Below are 22,527 nucleotides of genomic sequence, written 5' to 3'. Positions count from 1 at the left end.
GATTAGGCTTGGCCGAAGCAAACTAATCAACGGGATTTCCCTACCAACACCGTTCAACAGCACTGACAGTGACTAGTGCGTAGTGGTATCTCATCGAATACCTGTACAAGTACGTCTACCCACTCACACACTGCTCGTACCATGAAGGCCCGGAAGAGAGTTTGTCATAATAATCGTTGCCAGGCCTTACGGCCGCACCAAGGATGCAGCCACTTGAAATAGCACACAACTAGCTTCGGACAGGCACTCTACTCGTCTCCCTGGTCTTGTTGTCATAGTCTCTCACCCAATGCCAGTGCTGTTGCACCAAACCCGACTCGACTGCACCCAAACGCTGCCAGGACTGGCCAAGCTGACAGGCCTGTCCAGGTTATTTTGGGCCAGGGCTTGCCTACTCCTGTCCTCACTAGTTCCTGTGTCCGTGTTCGCTGGATGCTGCGCTCGTACTGAAGCCTCATTCAGCTCCAGCCTCAAGATCCGGACACACTCAGTTGATGCTAAATATAGCTGCCCACGCATTTTGTCGCGTCGCATTAGGCAACACGCTCACCTGCAGCGCACAGCACGCGCACATACCGCCACAGGCTAGGCCTAGGCTAGGGCCTAGGCCGATCCAGTTTGCTCATACCGAAGTGCAATTGTGAGACGTCGAGAGTTTTGTAGGTAAACTGACTGTGGACGTGATTACCTATGTACTCAGTATCCGACAAACCGGAGAACACATGAACAGCACTCGGCGCTGTCACTTCACAGACAGCGCGCGTACTAAGTAAATCAACAGCGACTTGTCTCAGGAAAACAGACAAAGATTAGGGGCGTCGTGTCGAGAAACCGGACGGTGGGATTACCGTAATTGTGCGCACTCGACACGAGAAAACCCTTCAATTTGTGATACACTTTACTGAAGAATGCAGGCAGGGGATGGTGTGTTGGGATCACTACTGGTTTGTGAGTTGTGATTTGCGGCCCGAAACAGGCAGCAGACTAGGAATTGTAGTTTTTGGCAATCGCCGCATCAGCTGATTTCCGTGTTACGAAGAACAGGCGGTGCGGCTGGAAAGTGTTTCCCACAGTAGGAAGTGGATGTGTCCGTGGCGAATCTGTGTAGAGTGCTGGTTGTTAGCTAGCTAGTACTAGTAGTCAGGCACTGCCCATGCGGGGTGTGTGTGTGTGTGTGTGTGTGTGTGTGTGTGTGTGTATGTGTGTGTGTGTATGTGTGTGTGTGTGTGTATGTGCATGGTGTATGTGCATGTGGCGGAGAGTGAGTATTTCTGTTCCGCTGCTACAGTAGGGGTTTGCTGAAGCCAGTTGGCCGTGTGATGGACCCACTCGAAAGTGCGAACACACACACTCTGGCACACTACTCTCTGCGCTATAAACATCAAGCAACCAAAGTAGACGGCCTAGCAACACCTCCTGAACTAACTAACTTAACACGACCAAGTCAGAGGCAGAGCGAGTGTACTGTTCTGCTGCTTGATCTAGCCTTCTTCGCTTCACCGTTGAGGAACTAATTCCAGCGCCACCAAACCAGATGCGCGCACGGGTTTCGCGCAGGCCAATAAGTGGAAAGTCAAGGAGCGATCACAAAACAAGACCAGTGATGGTTACCTGCCATGCTGAAACTCTACACACTCACGCAGTGACTTTGGCCGCCACGTGTTGTGCTGAGCACCAACGATAGACGCCTATCATGTTCTACGTAATGACCCTGGATATTTCCGTTTCGCCGAGTCCCTAGTAACCAATACGTTACTACGGTTGCCTCTGGCTGGGTGGAAAAAGTGGGTCAGTGAAGACCATATTTCGTCAAAAAATTGTGTGCTCCGCGACCATCTACATGTACCTGAAATGATGGTACATGAACCATTATAATGGAGATAATTGAAGGCTACCGTTTGTTGGGTGTGCACTGCGCCATCAGATGGGAACCAAGTCCGGATGTGGACTGGGCCTCTGATTATACTCTACCTTCAAGTCGTTGTGCTTGCTCTCCATACTGAGGTATGGGGTGGTATGGGGAGCAAGCACCATGTACTCCCTCCGTTGGGGTGTTAATCACTTCGTAGCACCAACATCATGCATCATGGACACACACACACACACACACACACACACACACACACACACACACACGTACACACACACACTCAGCCTAGCCAAGATCAACAATGACCCTGCGACAAGTACTAGAACTTTGAGTTGAAGTTTTTTTTGAACACTTGGGAAAAAAATATTCATAACGTTTATTTTGCCCTTAAAAGAAGCTACTACGACATTGTTGGGTTGAACTATGCTTTTCTTTATCAGTATATTCTTCCAGTCGTGCAACACATGAATATTCTGCTCCGCAAACACACGTGCAAAGTATAGTGTACTAGTAATGGCGTGGTCTGTCTGATCAGAATCTATCGTAGGCAGAACATTGAATATTGTGGGGGAACGCTTTCCCCCAATGCAAAAACAAATGCCGCCAATCAAGGTCATATTCGGAAGGACCGTTGCGTCCTGCAGTGGAGTGTGCGGGCGGAGTAGCATTCCATGCCGCCAATGTCTGCACAAGTGGACAGTCCTTTCCAAGGGCGCTCAGAAAATTTCTCAGCTTGTAACATGGGGCTGGGGGCCGGACTGGGCGCGACAGACGCGGCCACTGCGGACATCCTCGCCGCAAATGTGTTTGTGCGTGACATGAGATGTGCTGATTGCTGCATACATGTATATTTGCTAAACTAAAGCGCCAGACAAAATACTGTAAGACATGTTATTATAACGAGTCGCAAAAGTACCCTATCCCAGCATGCCCAAACGCAACGCGAATCCGTCATTAGCGCAAAGCAGGACAGACTGTTCGTCGAAACTGTGCTGAACATCGCCTCAGGCCCGCCTAGCCAGCCGATCGCACAACTAGATCATGGGTGCACACATCTGCAGTGACCACACATACATGCGGGCAAGCCAGACTGCAGTGACGCGCGGCGAGTGACTGGAGGCCACACGAGTAGAACCTGGTGGTGCATACTGCCTTCAGCCTAGTCGACAGTTCCAGGTCGGTGCAAGCTGCCCTGGCCAAGAGGAGGAGGGTGACGGCCCTGACGGGAAGCAGCCGCGCCGAGGCACTTTCAAGTACATACTTTGATGGCCTGTACGGCTGTAGATCTACCACTACCAGTGTATGTTGTGAGCAGTCACTCGGCTCTGTGCCATCACAGAGACAGTATGAGTGAGTCTCACAAGCAATCACTGATGTTGTTGTCTCGCTGTCTATCTACATTGTGTACATGTCGCAAACTGAAAGGCCTTTTCGGCGCGAGCAGTGTTTCGCCGTCTCCAGTGAGCCGTACTGTGCCAAAGAGGGCGCACTAACAGCACCCTCAGACGGCAGGGCAACACGCGAATGTAGCGCAAATCATTCCGTGTCAACACCATGATTGCAGTATGGGCACCGAGACATGCACGTCAAGTGTGCATGGACAGGGCCTCACCGAGTTTTAGGGTCGTTTGAACTCTGAGTCGGCGATCGGCTTCAGCAGACGAAAATGATCAGGGCTGTGAGTGTGTTGATGGTGGCAGTGGTTATGGGATACTTTTGTCATACGCACACCATGAAAACACCTTATGATTTGCTATAACCGCACATAGGAGGACGCTAGCAACTCAGTAATACTATACAAAGGTTGTGTGGAACCAACGGCAGCCCCTGCAATGTCTGTGTGCAATGCAATGACGTCTGGGGGTCAATACAATGGATATTGTTCGCCACACGGGAGGATGAACAAACTTTTCTGGAACCTACATTGTACATCCCCAAAATTAATAGCACAAGAGAATTATCCACCAAATGGGTAGGGCTGACCGATCTCGACTCAAGAAAGAGTGCACGTACAATACTCAATAGCGAGAGAGCAATATTGGCTGGAGCCCCCCTTCCCTCTCTCCCCCATTGTAAACTAACAATATTAGTGCAGGCTCATCTGCGGAGCTAACTTTCGCTGTGCAGTGGTACAGTCGCGTGTGGGCTGTGCTGCAGAATGGCACGATCAAAATAGTCCAGGGAGCTCTATACCACAAATTCATCTTCAAAACCCATTGACAATATTCTTTTTAGATTGTTGGAAGCCAATTATTTTGATTACACCAGCAGGTTTCTCTGATGACTGCGTGACATGAGCACCTACAACAGTTACTATTCCTTCGCGCGAAGTCAGCTCCAACGTTAGCACCTAAAGTGGCAAACCTCGCTTGAGATGGCTGCTACGTGAATGATGGTAGGTGCATTTTGCTCAAAAAAACTACCTACACTTTTTGGGGCAACGTCCGCACACAAGGCCAAGGCCAGGGGTCCTATCCTGCTTGCGCTGCGCTGAACAGGTAAACAGTGTGCGGCGTGCACAGACTGTCAGCTAGCCTGGGATGGCCGTGCGTGTGGTGATGGCTAGCTGTTGGCTGCCGTCACTCAGTCATACACGTGTGCTACTTACCCTGGCCCGGGCAGATCGAGTCTAGAGTCTACCATGTACCAGTGCAGTGCAGTACTGCTGTGCCGCGCTAGCTACCTGGACAGGCCGACAGCTAGCTAGCAGCTTGCGCGGTCCCAGCCCTGCGCTGGCTGCAGCCCAGCGATCGCGCTACTATAAAACCCAGTGGACAGCTGGTGACTCCCAGATTGGGTTCGGCCAAGATCTAGCAAACATCGAGAGTATTTCTCGCGACAACCTGACATTGTGTCCATCATTCCTACAGCGTTCAGTACTACTGACTTTAAGACTTTCCACAATGGTTTACGAGAACACAGTCATTATCGCCACTGGCGAGTCGGAGGAGCGCAGCGAGCAGATTGAGCTTCCCCTGTTGGAACGTAAGGATCTTGACCTGTTGACCGTACTGGGATCAGGTGGATTCGGTCGAGTGCACTATGGTGTTTATGGAGGAGTATTGGAAGTTGCTGTGAAGCAATCGCACCAGCAGCACAAGAACCAGGATCGCTTCTCCGACAGCTTCTACGCCGAGATTCGCGCTGCGACCCTCCAGCACGAGAACATCGTGCGCGTCCTGGGTCTGTGTGTGGACCAGGAGTTGTCGGACGATGCACTGCTGCCCATGTTGGTGATGGAGTATGCTGGGGACCGCAACCTGCAGTCACTGGTCAATGATCGAAGCGAGTGCATTGACACCTCCCGTCGGCTGAAGTTCGCCAAGGACATGACGAGCGGTCTCAATTACGCGCACAACCGTGGATTTCTTCACCTGGATGTCAAGCTGCTGAATGTCATCGTGTCCTCGGACGATCGTTGCAAACTGGCCGACTTCGGCTGCTCGCTGAACAAGGCAGCTGGCAAAGCTGATACCCCAACCAAGTCCATGATGACCGGTACGTATGCCTATCGTGCACCGGAGCTGCTGCGAGGAAAGGTGGCCACAGACCGTAGCGACATCTACTCCCTGAGCATTTGCTTGTGGCAACTGCTAACGCGCAAGCGTCCGTACGCAGACGATGAGCATCAGGTGATCGTGTTCGGTGTGGTGTCCTACAACCTACGGCCTGAGCTCCCAGAGCAGTTCGATAACACCGTGGACGAACGTTACTGCGAGCTGTTCAAGCAAGCCTGGAACGTCGATCCCACAGCCCGACCCAGCGCTAAGCAGCTACTGTCCACTCTGACTGAGCTGGAGAGCGAGGTGAATGACTAGCCTAGATGCTGGTCGCGTGGTCGTCATCCTCACTACCATCAGTAATGAAAGAAAGACAACCACCCTTTGTTCAACCATGAACGCCAACTTACTTCTCGACGACTTTCAGTCATTGGCAGTCACTGAATGGTCACGTTGAAAACGACATCGTAAGCAACACACGGAACTCGTGACAGCGGCCCAGCGTGGTGACAGCGCCAATGTTCGCTAAACGTCAGCTCCCCAGGAGAATGACACGGAATTATCCCGAGCGTGCCAGCCACACGCAATTACTAGTTTACCAGCTATCAGCGTCATCCCAAGGTGCAGCTTGTCAGCGACTTGAACTAACGCAAGAGAGAGCTACGCTGAGTTGAAGACTCTCTCAGAGGCCGGAAAGACGGCAGATACAGTCCACACTTACCAGGAACCGAGGAATGCCAGTCCGTCGCACATCTGACGGCAGGAGGTATCCTGATCGCCGAAGAGCCTGAACAGCCCGACTCACGCGACAAGGAAAATGTGCACAGGCTGCACGTGACGTGAGCAAGCAGAGCTAGAACCTCTGCACTGAACCCTGCACACTGCAGTGTGTATGACTAAACTCGTACTCGCCAGTGGAACACTGGTCCATCTGGCTCATAATTACCATCCTTTTCTTTGCCTTGCCATTACAATAACGCTATATCATTGCTTCCAAACCGAAACATTCGTACGTAACTGAAACTATACATGTACATCGCCTGATGCTCATTTCCAATAAATTATAATTGCTTTTCAATGACCCCACTTAGGCAGAATATTGCCTGACCAAGCCATGGAGTGAAAGCAGTATCCTGTACGCGTGACATGATTGCGCCCACGTTGCTTCACAACACTCTGAGTGCTTCCTTGTTTTGCTGCCCTGTACGTTCCTATTTTCCACTCTTGCCATACCCTGGTTGAGTCCCCATTCAACCCACATCAGGTTTCTTTGACAGCAACATGTGGACACTTCCCATTCACTGCTCTAAATACTGCTATATTGTTCTTAACCGCCCTGACTGTGTTCCCCCAAGCTCCCCTCTCACCTCTACGAACAGCATTCATTAGTAACTCTTCTACCAAAGCCATTCTCTCTCCTCAATCTGAAACACACAAGCAGCCCATTAAATTCAGCAAACTAATCGTAATAGATTACTTGGTACCATCAACTTCCCGACGTGTTCATTGTGAGTGTGGCGTTAAACTGTTGCTACACCCGGCCGGTCGCTCAGCTGGCTGGTAGGGCAGCCGTTGAACGCTATCAGATGTAGACAGGGGGGGGGGGGGACCACGACTGATCGTGCTCATTAATTATTGTAGCCAACAGACGAGCTGTTCCTGTGACTGGAGCTCATCTCATCCACCAGTACAGCTTTGGGGTGACCAGCTGGTGATGTAAAGCGTTCCTACATTGTGTGTGGACTCGATCCTAAAGGAAAAGCCCTCGGGTCCTTCATGGTGGGGCGAGATAGCCGACGAAAGACTTACCCTCGAGCTACATGCACATGCCCATGTACAACACTACAGCCAGTACAGGTACATCACTATGCCCATTGACGATAATACTACTAATAAGTAACAGGGCCTTTGTGTGGAAAACCCAGGCTGTGTTCAGCATTGACTAGAACTGAGGCCGGACGGTAAAGCGTCAAGAGTTCGACTCAGTGAGGAAATCCTTGAACACTAGCTGTACTCTGCCTTGACAGGGCAGCAGTGCAGTTCCACCTTGTCCTACATGGACACGTGACGTTATCACCGTCATCATTGAGAGTTTGAATCTAACTTTTAGGTTAGTGATTCAGCAGAACGAAGACATTTGAGTGCTTGAAGAAACGTGTCCGATTGCGTAGGAGTCTTAATAACTCTTTTGCTTATATTGGCCACGTTCGTCTTGTGCAAGATAAAGGCAATAAGATCAATCAATGGATGTTGGAAGTGGTCACAGAGAGTACCACTGTTCCATCCAAAAAGCACTTTTAATAGAAGCTATGTATAGATTGCATGCAAGGGAAATAATTGATGGACGCGGCTTCATCAGGTCAGGTTGGTGAGAGTAGACGTGTTTTGACCTACTAGTACTAGGGTGAAGGTTGACCTGATCCATAATTTTGTATTTTCTCTGGACCAAGTGCAGTCTCTGCACGACGTGGACATCTCTACTCAACCTCCAGTCCTTCATTTCCCTTTGATTTTGATCTCCTACTTGGCACGTGAATCTTTGTCCTGGAAACTAAACATGTCGTGACTTGCGAAGGAGTCTGTTAGGGTATTGGATATCGGGGGAAGAGACGGGTCGAGAGAGTAGAACACAAACACTGAGGTAACATGCATCGGGCTCTTTGATTGTTGGAGGCCATGCATTCAGCGTGTGTGAGATTGTGAGCACCAGGCAGTTAACTGTTTGGTAGTCAGGTGACGTGAGAAGGTACCTGAGACTTTCGTTTAGCCAATGTCATCCTGCCGAAGGCCTCTCCACTACTCTAGCGTGACACGTGCGTGTGACGGGTACTGATAGTGCCAACTGAATGATCGGCATCAGAAGCACGCAGTCGGCAGCGATAACCTCACCAGCCGATGCAGCTCATCCTCCGGCACGTTCACAAAAATCGATACGCAAGTAACATGGTACATTCACGTAGGGATCATCAGCTCGCCTTCTGCTACCATGTCCAGCAAGGAAATCGTTCAGCACAAGCATCAGTCGCAGTCAGCAGCTGCATGGACGACCAGTGCCTCGTGTAGTAGTTCAGTGTGGTTAAATGCCATGTCACAAGATAAACTCAATTCCCGTGTGCTGCTGGCTACATCCTATCTCCACAAATGGCGCTCTCCAGCTCAGCGCACAGAACAAGGGGCCCTTACTGAACCAATTCCCATGCAGCTGATTGCTGTCATTGTGTACAACTAGGCCCAATAATCATAACCATTTCCCCACAGAGAGTTCCTTGCCTAACCCCGTTGGCTCCATAAAGCTATCAGTGGACGGGTATACGTTGGTGTGCATGAGGGCAATTTCCGGCCAGGAAGCGTTTGTGATGCCGCAACACAATGGAACGAACGTAGATACTTGAACGCTGACACAGTAGCCAGCGCCAAAGGAACCAGGATCATCACTACTGAATTCATGGCCTATATCCTGTTGAGCTTACATGCAGGTCAGTAAGTTACCACTCAATACCAGTACATGTAGTACTCTATTTTGCTACTAGTACATGTAGTCGATGTACTACTGTACGTCTGTAGTGACCTGTCTGGACGCCACATGCACAATGCTGGCCACAGTTACGTCAGGTGTCCAGCTTTCTCATCCCTTCTACTGCCACCGCACTAGTGTTAATGTTGTACATGTACGCGTGTGTACGTTCAGCTCAAGACAAACACGTTCTGCTGGATGTGCAGCTGGTGCTCGCAAGGCACGAACCAGGGGTAGATGGATAAGGATGGTGGCGAGCATCTGCCCGCGATCTAGCAAAACATGTTCATGTACCTCTATAGCTCCAGCTACTGACGATTAGTTGTTGTCCCCTGTACATAGCGTATTCAGTGTTTATCGCCTGGTTGGCCTCGCGCTGCCCGGAAATGGACGCGCGGTTCTGGCGGTCTGGGACGCAGCGGGGCGATCCGTGAGAGGTCGGGCCCCCACTTCTGTGCCATGGCCGTCTGGACACTGGGTGATTGTGATGCTGTATTATTTATTTACATGTACATGTAGCTGATATATGGTCACAGCCTGCAACCTGTTCTAGCTGAGTTGGTGGAGTGAGTACATGTCAAGGTTCTATCAAAGCACACCACTTTTAGAGGGCACACGATGAAGGTTTTAAATGCTGGCTACAATAATCCTGTCATGGTAAGTAGGCTGTAAGCTAACCAGGAACTAATGCTAGTCCTGGCGGAGAAGGATGTTTGTTTTTGCCACGGAGCGTGAGGCGGATGGCCCAGGTATCGACATTTTGGGGGATGGATCGGCGGAGACTATCAGGTGCAAAGTGGTTCCACTTCATCTCAACTGCAGCAGTGATGTGTTGTGCTTGGAAATCCGCAGTCAGTCGTATCATCACTGCAGTAAGGTCTGACGGCATGGAGCTACCACTGCTGTACTGGCAATCCAGACGTGTTCAAACACTGGCCTACTACATGACTTCTCCTCTTCTCGTGAACAGCTCTCTCGTGTCGACATGTCTCCAGGTTTGCAACCATCTCTAAGCAGTTCAAGTGTGGCTTGTTCTTCTGGCGGAGCCCTAGCACCTCATCACGTCTGATTCCCTGTCTGCTCCTGACCAGTGCGTGCAGGCACCTGCCTTTCGGCATACGTTCCAGGTCACGCTGGACAAAAGGTACGCTCTGCAACATGTTGTTCAGCATCTGTCCCGGTTGCATCTGGCCACCAGTTTGGATCAGGCGATGAAGTCCCTGTGGCTGTTCAAGATCACAGAGATTCAGCATCAGTGATGATTTGACATTGGTTAATGAGCCCGTAAGAGTGCGTTAGTGCCTGTACTTTGTTCCCAGTGCTATCAACTGTGGCACGAGCATTGTTTGGGAAAGCAGGGCCTCTTCCGGGTGGCAAGTGGCTCGACTTGGAACCACCCGCCCTGCACTCCACGCTGTACTCCTCTGCTGATCCGGGCCAGGGTGCAGACTACACCCCTCTGCAACGACCTGGCACGATGTAGCAGGAGCGCATTATCATTATACTGGTCTAAACTTAGCGTGGTGTCGCCTGTTTGGTGGACATCGACGCTGACAAACCTGGGACGCACAGCGAGAAGAGGAAGAAGACGCATACGATTTGTTTGACAGTTTCCGTAAGCAGGCAATCATTCCGGCAGGAACGTTACCAAAATCATGCATCATTAACAAAACGATAGCATGAAATGCAAATCAAGCTCTGTTTACGAATTTACGATATGTGCCTTCAGACAGCAATGTGATAAAGACGGAAGAAGTGAGTATTAACGTGCGTGTAATCTCATGCATGTATCAGATATACGACAGTAAAAGCAAAGGCGCACACCACACACACACACACACACACACACTCCAACAGCTCCTTAGACCTACATTGTACATGTACAATCATGGAGATCAAAATGAAAGGTGCACAACAATAATGATAATGACGCGAGCTGCACGAAAGGGTCATGCTCTCCAGACGATCTTGGCAGGTCTCTCAACACGCGCACATGCCTCGGGGACGCACAGACGTCCTTACCAGCGGTGCGAATTGCCTGCAAGACAAGCTATTTGTCATATTAGTCAGCAATTGCCTCGATGATACACGCCAAGTCATGTGAGGGGTTCAGATTGCTTAGAGATCGCTGAGAACTGCAGTGTTGGCATCAGCAAATGACTAGCAATAATTATACTTGTTAAGTAACGTAGAATTTGCAAACACGGATGACGTTGAGTTGGAATAATCGTGGTAATTGTCGGTGGAGCAAACAATCATGGGATTACGACTAGAATCACTAGATTGATGAGGCTACCGGCAAACTGCTTGGACAGGTTAAAATTTGTAAAACACTGTCCAGAGCCAGAGAGGTGCATACATGTACGTGACTTGTATCTGTAGCTGTGCACAGCGTCGTCGAACTCACGTGTACACGTGATGCCCCTGAACACTTATTATTATTAATTTTGGGTTCAATACGAGCAAAATTTTTGCAATACCGCAGTCATATCATGTAGGTTCACGGGAGGTTCACGGCAAAACAATTATGATAGGACACCTTGTAATGCTACAGTGTCACAGCTGGTAGTCTGTAGTGGCGAGCGCACGACCAAGTAACACTAACACTAGTGACAGTTCAGGTAACAGACAGTGCATGTGCATGTGGCCAAGTTAAGTGCAGTGACCACTGGTGACCGCGGTAGTGTGCAAACCGTACTGTTACTGTACACCATTGTACACTACAGACTGTCACAGACTGTCAGTGCGTTCAGTGGTTGATCTGGCGTCCTAGCTAAAACAAACACGGCTGTGAATGGCGGCAGGACACGCGCTTATGTCCCGACGTCAATGTAGACGCCTGTCATGATCGGCAAACATGCCCAATCACTGACGCGCCACTACTGCACTAGTGCACCCCAGATCAACAGAGTCGAGAGCAGAGAGGGCATGGATTGGTGCATAGTTACACTGCACATCACATGGAAGCGACTTACACTTACACTTGCAGTTACTAGTACACGAATACGTGTAGTCACAAGTCGCACGCATGCTGCCAGGCAAGGACAGGTGATACTCAGCACACTCCATCATGATGACAATACGCTAATGTCACTTCGTTATGGATGCACTTGCAAAGTTGTATCATGCCAATTCAACTGCATGATTTTACAGGCTACCCGTACCGCCATGGAGCGCCGGTGGACCGTGCCACGACCATGCTTTGCAACGACCATGCTTCGCCACGACACTACTCTCGTGTTGTGGATGATGGCAATGTCAGTCATGTCACTGGGTTTCACGCCACGGAGTACCACCACGTCAGATGACGGTACAGCAGGGGTAGTGACATGCGCTGGACATGCAGGTGTCAAGATCGAGACTCTGTGCCAGGCCAGGATAGGTGTGCACTGCATGCAGAGACTGACTGGTGTCAGACGTTCAGCCTGTCGACACGTCAGACTCCTGTGCAGTGCATGCAGTGCAGTGCGGTACGGTGGGCTCGTGCCGCTCGTCATGCACATGTACTACTACTAGTACTAGTACAGTGTACATGCACTACCAACAACACCGTTTTGTCCAACTCTCCAGACTGCACCGTACCACGTGACACATCCCAAGCCTACTGTGCTTGAGAATGGGCCGTGTCGTGTGTCTGCACTACCGGAGAGGTGACGTCACGACACGTGCTGACTACTACTAAGCACGAAGTGTGGCAATCATGAGGTCTCCCTCCGAATGATGGTGACTTAGAGGATGTAATGGTAGGGGATGGTACTTATGCCTTCGTGCTGTGCTATCCCATCACTAATAATACTATTAATAGGGTTGTCCAGCGTTCAGTCTGTGTTGTTTACCTACCAGCTACGTCAGTTTCTGGCACAGCGCAAGCATATTGGAATGCCACGTTGTCCACGGCATACATGTACGACGGTGCTTTCCCGTCCGGCACCTTCTTGCGTAATTGCTGGTACTAGTATTAGCAATCACACTCACAGCCTAGTCTTGTTGCTTTGGTTCTTACTCCATGCTTTCACGCAATCGCAGACTAGATCAGGAGGAATGCTGTCATACATTTACATCTTCAGGCAGACTATGGATTTTTCAATGATTATGTCCCAACCCCCACAAGTAACCAAGCTCAAGCTTGTTTTTACCAGCACTGCTGGTAGTCGTGCTAGTGGTCCGCGTGAACACTGGGCAGTGCCCAATGGTAGTGGGTGCTATTTTTGTGATGGTTGCTAGCTTGTCGTGACGCACGGATGGTCAGAGTCACAGTGAATAAGCATTAGCAATTGAAACACCGTATTCGTATTGGACACTGTTAGTGTGTGTGATGCAGTGACTCTGTGAGACCCTGACGCCTAGCTGATTGTTCTCGTGACGGGTACAAAGCATTCTAATGATCGAACACTAGCGCTATACCGGCTCATAATCATTACGGTTACTGAACGGATTCGTTGCCGTTGGGAAGTTAAGTTACACTGAAGTTGGAACGACAGAGGGTCCCTTTCACAACCACCCACTCGCCTTCGAAGCGTAGTTCCTCCAGGGACGATCGTGAAAGTGTTGTGTTTCGCTCTGCGTCGCGTCTGCAATGATATGCCACGACAAAGCAAGAACAAGGGCTGCTCATTCAGACAATGCTAAAGGTGGTGTGTACCTGGGCTTCGGCGCAGTCCCTTCCGAGCCCACCTGCACGTGTGCGTGGTAACGGTAGCGTAGTTCACTGACGTTTCCTAAAAAAACAACAGTGTATCCGTCTTCTCACTATTCCGTCCCAAGCTATCCTCCAGTCGGTCAGCATTCACAATTTCACATTCATCCGAACCTCCATGGACAAGGCGCACGTGCAAGATCACGAATCGGAGTCGACGTAAATGACCATGCCACCTACATGACTGTACAATCATACTCACTTACCTACTGTATGGATGGTGGCGCTCACATATTTCTGCTACCACTACCACTGTACAGACGCCTGATCACGCTTTAGGTTGAATGGATACTAATAAAGATTCTATGTAGATACAGTGCAGATGCAGTGTGGATACACGCACGGACAATGCGTTATGACAAGTACGGAACAACGTACAGTGGCTAAGCCGAAGGTTTGATTGACATACTGGCACAATGACAGGTGAGTTCTGTGTGCATGTGCATTGCGCATTGGACACGCGTGGGTGCCTTCTTTCAGCGCCACCATGACTGGAGATTTTCCTTTGTCTAAGATTGGAACAACAGTATGCCCGTGTTATTAACCAGGACGCGTGTAGCCAGAAATGCAGCCAGCAGTCGCAGCAGGCTGTGAAAAGAGGCGCCGACATCTCCCGGCAGACGCGGCACGCGGACATGTCATTGTGACGAGCTGTCTGACTTACTGGACAGTGAAGGGCGGCGTGTTCAGCCGTGCGTGGGTGCTGGTCGTGTGCCTGTCTGCACGTGGCATGCAGCACACATCATTCTCAGTCCGGCTTTTCGCTCCATCCGTAGTGCGAAGTCTAAAGCCCCGTATGGCTTACCAATGTTTTGTAGCATTGACATTCTATCAGTCTTCTACCGCTCGTCTGGTACGCTTACACTGTACAAGCGGCGTGCATCTGGGCACCTTGTCTGCATTCCATGGCGCCCCTGTACTGCTGGATGGTGTTTTGTAGCTCGAACGAGATTCCTGCGAAGGTTGCGCTCAATGGAAGGTGGCTATGTGACGGGGAGACGACTCAGATCACATCAGTCACCTTCATCAACGATCGCCATGATCGCAGCTTACATGAAGGACAAGCGACGAAACGGCTACCTTTTGAGTTTTGTCGGCCAGCACGGCTGACAGTCTGTACGCGGTTGGGGCGGCATCCTGACACAGCCGTGTATCTACTGTCGGCGAACAGTGTTACCTGCAATGTAACACACCATACAGCCTGCAGATGTGATGTGATGTTTTGTAATCCAGTCAGATGTATGATGGTAGCGTGGGCAGCTCGTCCAAATGCTGTTTCAATTAATTAAATGCGGTGTTTTCGAACAAAGCGCAGCAGATAAACAACAACTACACCCTGCCTTCAAACGTTCGGATAACTGTAAACTGTGCATATCGATGGTTAAACACGTCCCACGGTAGCATTGTGTTTTCACGGCACTGCACAGCCCTAGGCTTCTGTTGGTGAGAGTTCTCTGTGCTAACCTGTACAAATCCCCTGTCCATAATATCCCCTGATGGCATGTGTCAGGGATGGTGCGAGAACACGGAACAGCAGGCAAACTGACTAACTTCAGCGACTGGACGCTGGAATGCACACCTCCTCTACTAAACACGGTGCGCTTGCTCTGACTCTGAGCGCTAAGTTAGGGAGATGTTAGGAATCAAGGCTCCACGGGCACAGCCCGGTGCGAGATATTTCCATTTGGCCCATTGGGGGATATGGCTGGAAAATGCTGTAGATGTAGAGCTGATGGCAACCAAACGTAACACGGATCATACTGACTGATGGGAACCAAACGTAACACGGATCATACTGACTGATGGGAACCAAACGTAATAGTGCTAACACGGATACTCCGAGGAATGTGGCAGAAAGTTGATAAGCATATCCCGAGCAATGTATGTATACGTGAAATGCAAAGCGTTCATGCAGGCTGGTTTTCATCCTGTGACGGAAGACACTGCAATAGTAATACAGACACTGGCGTACTGCATTTTTAGCACATCTGCAGCAGAAAAGAGGATCGACTGTCATTCCATGTGTAAATGTCTGCGCGAGATCCGTCTGCCAACTGCCAACAATCTCCGCTTCTGGCTTCAATTGTGCCCAGTATAACCCTTTGCATAGCCTAAAAGACGTAAACACAGAATGTCAATATTGTTGATCTGCAGCTGCTCGCGCCGTGAATAGATAGGTCGGCGGAAGGACATCTCTGTCACGACTCTATGCAACTCGCGGCGTAATAATGTGACCAATTAACACGGCGTCGCCATTCACGACTTGCTAAACTAATAGTCGTGGGCTAGACAATTAAAATGACGACTGGAATTTCAGTGTGCATTGTACGTTGATACTGCAGGTTACATGCTATACAATCCTGTATACATGTATTATGTAGATGAACGTAGCATGCCAGGTTTCTCCTCGCCATTGTAGATAGTGTATTACTCTATTGGAGCGGAGGCGCATATACCGTACATGCAATATTCACGCGTTCATTAGCTGTACAATTTCACTTCAAGGCGGTGGGCGATGCGTGGGTTTCCTCACAACTTTCCTGCTGCAACTGCGTGAGCAAATCTCGCGTCGATGTGACCTGCGACGACATGCGGCTGCGCAAACTTCTCATTTCACTCCGGACTTCCTTGAAAATATCCTTTCCCTGTCTGCACTGCTTGTCACAATTGGGATAAATGTGCGGAAGCTACCTGTACATGTACGTGTCCATGGATATGCAGTCGATTTTTGTTTCAAGCCGCGGACAAGATAAAGTAAATGCACAATTCTCACATGCACAGATCTCACATTTTTTATTCTACATGTCCTAAGGGGTGATGGGACGGGGACATACACACTACCAATGTGAAATCGATACCGGAAAGTTGATACTAAGCTAAGTCTTGATAGCGGCTTCCCTACCCTGTTCCACACAGATGGGACCAACACTGCGGTATTGTTAGTTCAGTATTCTGCTTGTGTGTGCGTGTGTGCATGGTGTGCGTGTGTACATGTATATGTATGTGTGTGCATGGTGTGTTTGTGTGCGTGAGAGGTTTCATTCCAGGATTTCAGGTCATCGGTCTCTAGCGAAGCTAGGTGCGACCTTCAGGGAAAAGGGGAACATGGTTTGGCTTTCATTCTCCGGCCTGGGACATGTCGACAAAGACAAGTCAGTGGACTCCATGGCATGTGCTTGTGGAACGCACTAACACAAACAGTTGAGATCAGTTACGATAATAATATGGACAAGGGTACAGTGAGCAGCTGACCAACATCCGCCGCCTGCAAGCCACACAACTCACTCAGGTAAAAGAAGGTACACACAGACGTACCGTCCACAGAGAACAAATAATTGTAGCTTGCTTCTTGACCCATCCTTTCCGTGCACCTTGGCACAGCACACGTGCCAACGTGACCTGGTGACAGATCGAGCTTCGTTTGGCAACCTTACTTGTCACGGGACTTCTTTCTCATGACACACCCAAGACACAACGACAGTGGGGAAGTACAGTCATGTACATGTGCATGACTGAGTGTACATGACTGTACTTCAAGTGCAGATACACCAGCTCTTCAGAAGGTAGGATATCTACCAGGGAGTGGTATGAACCCGGGTTTACACGACTTCCTGGTATCTACCTTGATCTCTACCATGTCTACCTGGTCTACTGCCTGGCCCAACCATTTTTGTTTCGACGTATGTTGCGCCCAAACCATCAGAGTAGCGTGCCAGATCATCCTATACCCCTAGACCAGAGACCTGGCACGTAGATAAGAGTGCCAGATCATCCTATCCCTAGACAAGATACCTGGCAAGGACAGACAGGGTGCACCACTTCTAGCATGCATTTCCCTGGAATCTGAATCGCCATGACAGCAACACACTCGCAGGCGCGTTTGGAGACGCGTGAGGTGCGGTCCAGCCTGTCCAAACACGTCGTAGTAAAAAATTGTGATAAGACTGTGCTAAAACTACACGATGGCCCAGTGTGTGTGAGAAGTAACGTTACATTTTCAAAGTCTAGCTAGCATCAGCACTAGCAGTCAAGGCGAAAGGTGCGACTCACACTTACCTGGATCCATCAACGTTTCAAGGCTTCTTGTGCAAAAGTTGAGGGGAAAATAGCGTGATGTGTTCGAAAATCAATGACAGGCTCTGATTACGAGTACATGACTGTTGATTGTGATGTCGCTGTGAACCATGGTGAACACCGGCAAGGGCTAGGGATGAAAATGGATGCTGGGGATTTTCGTCCCGTGGTAGTGGATTACATGTCAGGACTCTGGGACCACTGACCGTACTCCGTAGCACAATGATCAAGCGCGCAGTTTGAATGATGGTGTTATCTCGCGACATGTCACACCCATCCAAAAATTTCACGTGCATGCCGCACACAAAAATTCGACTTCACATCGGTGTAAAATTGCACACCCTGGACACATGAAAAATTGTTCCCAAGCAATCACCAGGACCAGAATTTCGACGACTGAATGAATAATGTCCGCAAGGGATAATTTCTTTGTTTACACAGCGCGTATTTGTCAAGGTAGCGGTGCAGAAATACTGGGTGTTGCCCACGAGGGACGGTATGGCTGCCAGTCGACAGGACCACCTACACTTAGCCACCAGCCTGAGCACAGCATCCGGACGACGAGCAACGCGCATCGACCTCGAGAAGGTGAGAACGAATATTGGCCAGGTAGATCTACACTACACGTTCTGTCTGGGATAGACACTAGACGAAGTCTTGGTCCAGACGCTAGACGCTAGGCTCTTGACCTAGCCACGACCACTGCAGATAAAAATAATAATGACTGTGTGAATGAATAAAAAAAGTTCTATACACTACATATCCATTGGACGAATGTACTACGACTAGACTTCGTGTACTTCGGCACATACTGGCATATTGCACAACACACTGCCACAGGAATCTCCCTGCAGATTAGAGATGTTCGTGAGCCATGCAAGCGAGCAGCAACTGTGTTCACTTGCTGTTGGAATGCAGTCTGCAGTGCTGTGCCAGCTGCCCAGTTCCAGCAGCAAACCCTAGTCTAGCCCAACAAGTGTGCATCCAATGCAATAAACTCAATAGGGCCCTGGGGGGGGGGTCAATACTTGAAAAGTGCTAGGCGCTTCTAGTCACACAACGCTAGAAGTGAGCGTGAGTGTGTCCAAGTGCAGGAACACAATGCGGGTCTGAGGCGCTACTTTGGGGCGGCAAATTAAATATTAATATTTTGTGCTCTGATTCCTGATAGCTTCTTTAGTCTGGTGTCCCCTGTGCGGCGCAGCTTTTGTTAGTTTGGCAATCTCAACTGACTGCTTCTGTGCCGACTTCACGTACTTGCCAGACACTTCACGGTGTGAACTTGCAAGAGATATTGGGCTAAGTAGGCTGAGGCAATGCCGCTGCAAAATGACTGCTAGTAGTATTACAAGCGCACTTGTACCGGGACAAGTCCGTACGCGTGTAATAGGATTAAAACTAAGTTGCATGAACATTTTAAGTACATTAGTATGGTAAATACTACGTGCACATGTACATGGACATGTATGTTAGCTTGACACTCAATTTTGTAGGGGAAAACGCAACACTGGACATGAACATGCAAGTCTACTCTTCTAAGAACATTGCAGAGAGTCACACAGTCCTGGTGATCCTGGAAAAGATATGAATTGTGCAGGCTGGAACTAAGAACAGAATTGTTACAATTCAATGGCTATTCATCCGGCAGACATACATGTACTGAAGTATTACAATTTGCATGTTATGTTAGGATTTTGTGTGTCTAGTGCAGTCCATAAGTCAGGCCTGCAAAAGTTCCTGTCTGCAAATTGTAGGTATTACAAAATTGTGTGTCATCGTACTTGACGTATATGTTTGTGAAAATGTATGGATAGCTCGGAAATGCTAGCCATTTTGATACAGTAGTATTACATTGTAGTTTGAAGAATAAAGTCGGCGCCCAACCTCCTTGTCGTCCAATTAGAACATTGCAGCCTGGAACAGTATCGCCTACTTTCTGGCCAGTTCAGTGCACGTGTGTATACATTCCTCAACATACACTCTATCTATGGGACGGGGAGGGTTGAGCTACATGTACATGACTGTACTTTGAAGTATGCTTCAGCGTTTTGTTGATTGAGCACTCTTGCTACCTGCACGTACATGTACATGACTATTCCAGATTTGCTTCCTTTCTGGTCTGGGGTGGCCACCTGCGTAGATAGGAGACATAGTACTTTGTAGAAGAGCTGGAGAACCTTCATGGAGAGATCTTCAGGTGTGGTTGTTTTCATAAGCCTTTGGCCAATGCCGCAGCAGAGCAGCGACACGAGTATGCAATGGTATGGGTCTATGTCATGTACATGTACATGTACATGTGTTCAGGGCTGGTGTGGCGGATTACAATCCAGACACAAAACAATGGAAGCACACTTTGCGCACATGTCCAGAGGAATGTTGTCATCTAGTGTGTGATCAGTGGGGACCGTCTCAGAAACTCACCCTGCACTTAACCAGTGCTATTTGGAGTTGCCTTGGACTGCTCAAGGAGTCCTCACGGATGTGACATTTTAGAATGGTGAATGAAGTGCCCCCATTACAGTATGAGCCATGGTTGATTGGATCAGATGGAAATGAGCAAAAAGCTTGAAATCCTATATCCAGGTGATTGAGATTGCACCTGAACAAGACTTGGAGAGCAATCTGTCACCTGACTGTGAATTCCAGTGATGTACAATGTCATGTACGTGTAGCAGGAGTGGATGCATTTCAAACTGCTGCTGATGTCTGGGTAGATCTACACTGTGCGTGTTGTATTAGTGTATTAGTGTATGGCAGCAGTGGTGTACTAAGCATCGCAAACATAAGCATAAGCATGCATCTGCTGCCTCGACTATGTTACAGTGTATTGGTTATAGGCGATCTTATACATGTATGTGTATGTGCGATAATCCAGAATTGGAACAACTACGGTCCTGGAGAGAGAAATCCAACCTCTGGAATATAATAGCACCGGGCGCTACGCAGCCCTGGCACTACACACACACACTGTTCTGTGCACTAGACCGCGGCACTAGTAATACACATGTATTACTGAGGTTGGTTTTCTGTGGCCAGGGCTGTGCATGCATAGTGGCATAGCCGTGTTGAAATACATGTCATGTACATGTACACTACCCAGTGTACTTGTGCATGTAGCCTTGTAGGTAGTGTGTGTAGTGCAGCAAGTCATAGCATACAATCATACTGACTGTACAATCATGTACATGTACAGCATACAGTGTACTAGGATGCAGCAGGGTACAATGTACTGATTTTCTCTATTCTCTTCTTTTCCTTTCCACTTATCCCGTTATCGGCCCTCTTAAGAGTTGTGTATATCACTGTTGAGGCATCCGATGGTAAATAAAGTAAATACTACTACTACTACTGTACAGGCAGAAAATTTCGTCGGTCAATAATTTCGTCCGACTCCAAAGAAAGGAAGTTCGTCCCGTTGAAAATTTCGTCCATGGATCACAAGAGTGCTTTTAAAAGCTGGACAAATCGACATTAGTCCGGCATTTAATTTAGTCCAAAAGCTCCTTGGACAAAAAAGACGAAATTAAATTCCAGACGAATATTTCTGCTTGTACAGTACTAGGAAGTAGCATAGTAAATTAAAATTTAATAAATTTAAAAAAATTACTGTTAGTGTTCCTCACCTCAGTACACAGTACACAGTAGGGTAGAGGTATATAATCATGGTACTAGTACTTTTAGAATAAAGACTGTCAGTAGGGTTGTACATGTCCACTGTGTACCCATTGGCAATGTTGCCTGTCAAGTATCATGTTCAGTGCGGCAGAGACCCTGAGGCCTGCCAGCTTTACCAGACATACCCGTCTGCACTGTGGCTGGCTATCTGCGCTGCTGAGCCAGATGTGGCAGTGCGCAGTGTGGCACCTACTGCCGCAAGTACAGGTTTTCATGAGCCCAGCATGCCGCGCCGCAGCCCTGGGGTTGTGGGCCAGACTGTGCCCTGAAGCTCTACAACGTGCAGTACACTATAGCAGGTGATGCCCCCCCCCCCATGACACCTGCATGTACATGCATGTGTATGTCCAGCTCTTCCAAGGGGGTAGGAAGTATTTTTGTATTAATTTTGTTGTATTGTATTTTATTATTTTACTTGGGCATTTCCCACAGACCCTAAGGTCTTCCTTCTTACAGGGTGCCCAAGAGGAATGGAAGTATTATCTCTACTTGAGCACATGGGAAAGTTTAAAACACCCTTGTGCAATGCCACGGTGGCCTTCAAGAAGTACTGGTATCTCTCATCACACCTATTGTATGTGGTGATCTTGGAAGAAAATGCAGCAATAATTACATGTAGTTCCAGAAATAATTGTGTGAAACTAGTCAAGAAAATTATTGTGTGCATGAACATGTACATTGTTTGCAGGTGTGGTTAAGATAAGACTGCACACAGCAGTTACATTGTACAATCATGTAATTTGCCGAGCAGCCAGCAGTTGAGCGGTTTATGGTTTCCGCAGGCCGATGGCTGATACTGAGCAGCCAGGCAGTCAGGGAGGAAGTGCACACACGGGCCAGTTTTTGTCTTATCACCAGTCACGGTGACCAGCATGATCATCATCCATCCTGATCATGACCATCATCATCCATCATCGGTCTATTGTCTTTTCCTCTCCGGTAGAAGAGTTCCTTTTGTAATCACCGCTGCCAATGGCTCAAAAGTCAAAACTGAGAAAGCTTGAATGATACGGTAACTTGTCCTGGATAGCATGTTCCCTGTTTGGTGAAAGTGGAAGTGAATTGGAAACAATGCTTGGGAGCATTTGGGCAGCCAGCACATCTCCTGTAGATTGATAAAGCCTCTTGTATTGCTGTTGTTTGCACATGTACTTTTTGAGTGACTGTGGATGGCCGGGTGCTTGAGTGGGGCTCCTGG

The 22,527-nt window shown here is 48.9% G+C and overlaps 2 protein-coding genes across 2 annotated transcripts in view; both read left to right on the top strand.

Annotated features, from left to right (window-relative positions):
- The first annotated feature begins 4,648 nt into the window (after nucleotides 1-4,648).
- Nucleotides 4,649-6,860, top strand: LOC135817856 (serine/threonine-protein kinase mos-like). The gene has a single exon (XM_065331132.1). The coding sequence runs from the start codon at nucleotides 4,774-4,776 to the stop codon at nucleotides 5,686-5,688; it is 915 nt and encodes a 304-aa protein (XP_065187204.1). The 5' UTR covers nucleotides 4,649-4,773; the 3' UTR covers nucleotides 5,689-6,860.
- A 10,934-nt stretch (nucleotides 6,861-17,794) lies between these two features.
- LOC135817855 (uncharacterized) overlaps nucleotides 17,795-22,527 on the top strand; it is a 36,725-nt gene continuing 31,992 nt past the window's right edge. Inside the window, exon 1 of the mRNA XM_065331130.1 lies at nucleotides 17,795-18,242. Within this exon, the coding sequence (XP_065187202.1) occupies nucleotides 18,153-18,242 (90 nt within the window). The 5' untranslated portion in view covers nucleotides 17,795-18,152. The remainder of the gene's footprint in view (nucleotides 18,243-22,527) is intronic.

Source organism: Sycon ciliatum, chromosome 5 (genome assembly GCF_964019385.1).
Source record: "Sycon ciliatum chromosome 5, ocSycCili1.1, whole genome shotgun sequence".
Lineage (NCBI taxonomy): Eukaryota > Metazoa > Porifera > Calcarea > Leucosolenida > Sycettidae > Sycon > Sycon ciliatum.
The sequence above is the reverse complement of the archived record's forward strand: the minus strand, read 5'-3'. Positions and strand labels throughout refer to the sequence as shown.

Bases quoted from the DNA above. Each gene is read 5' to 3' on its own strand.
- LOC135817856 (XM_065331132.1), top strand. From the start codon at position 4,774: ATGGTTTACGAGAACACAGTCATTATCGCCACTGGCGAGTCGGAGGAG.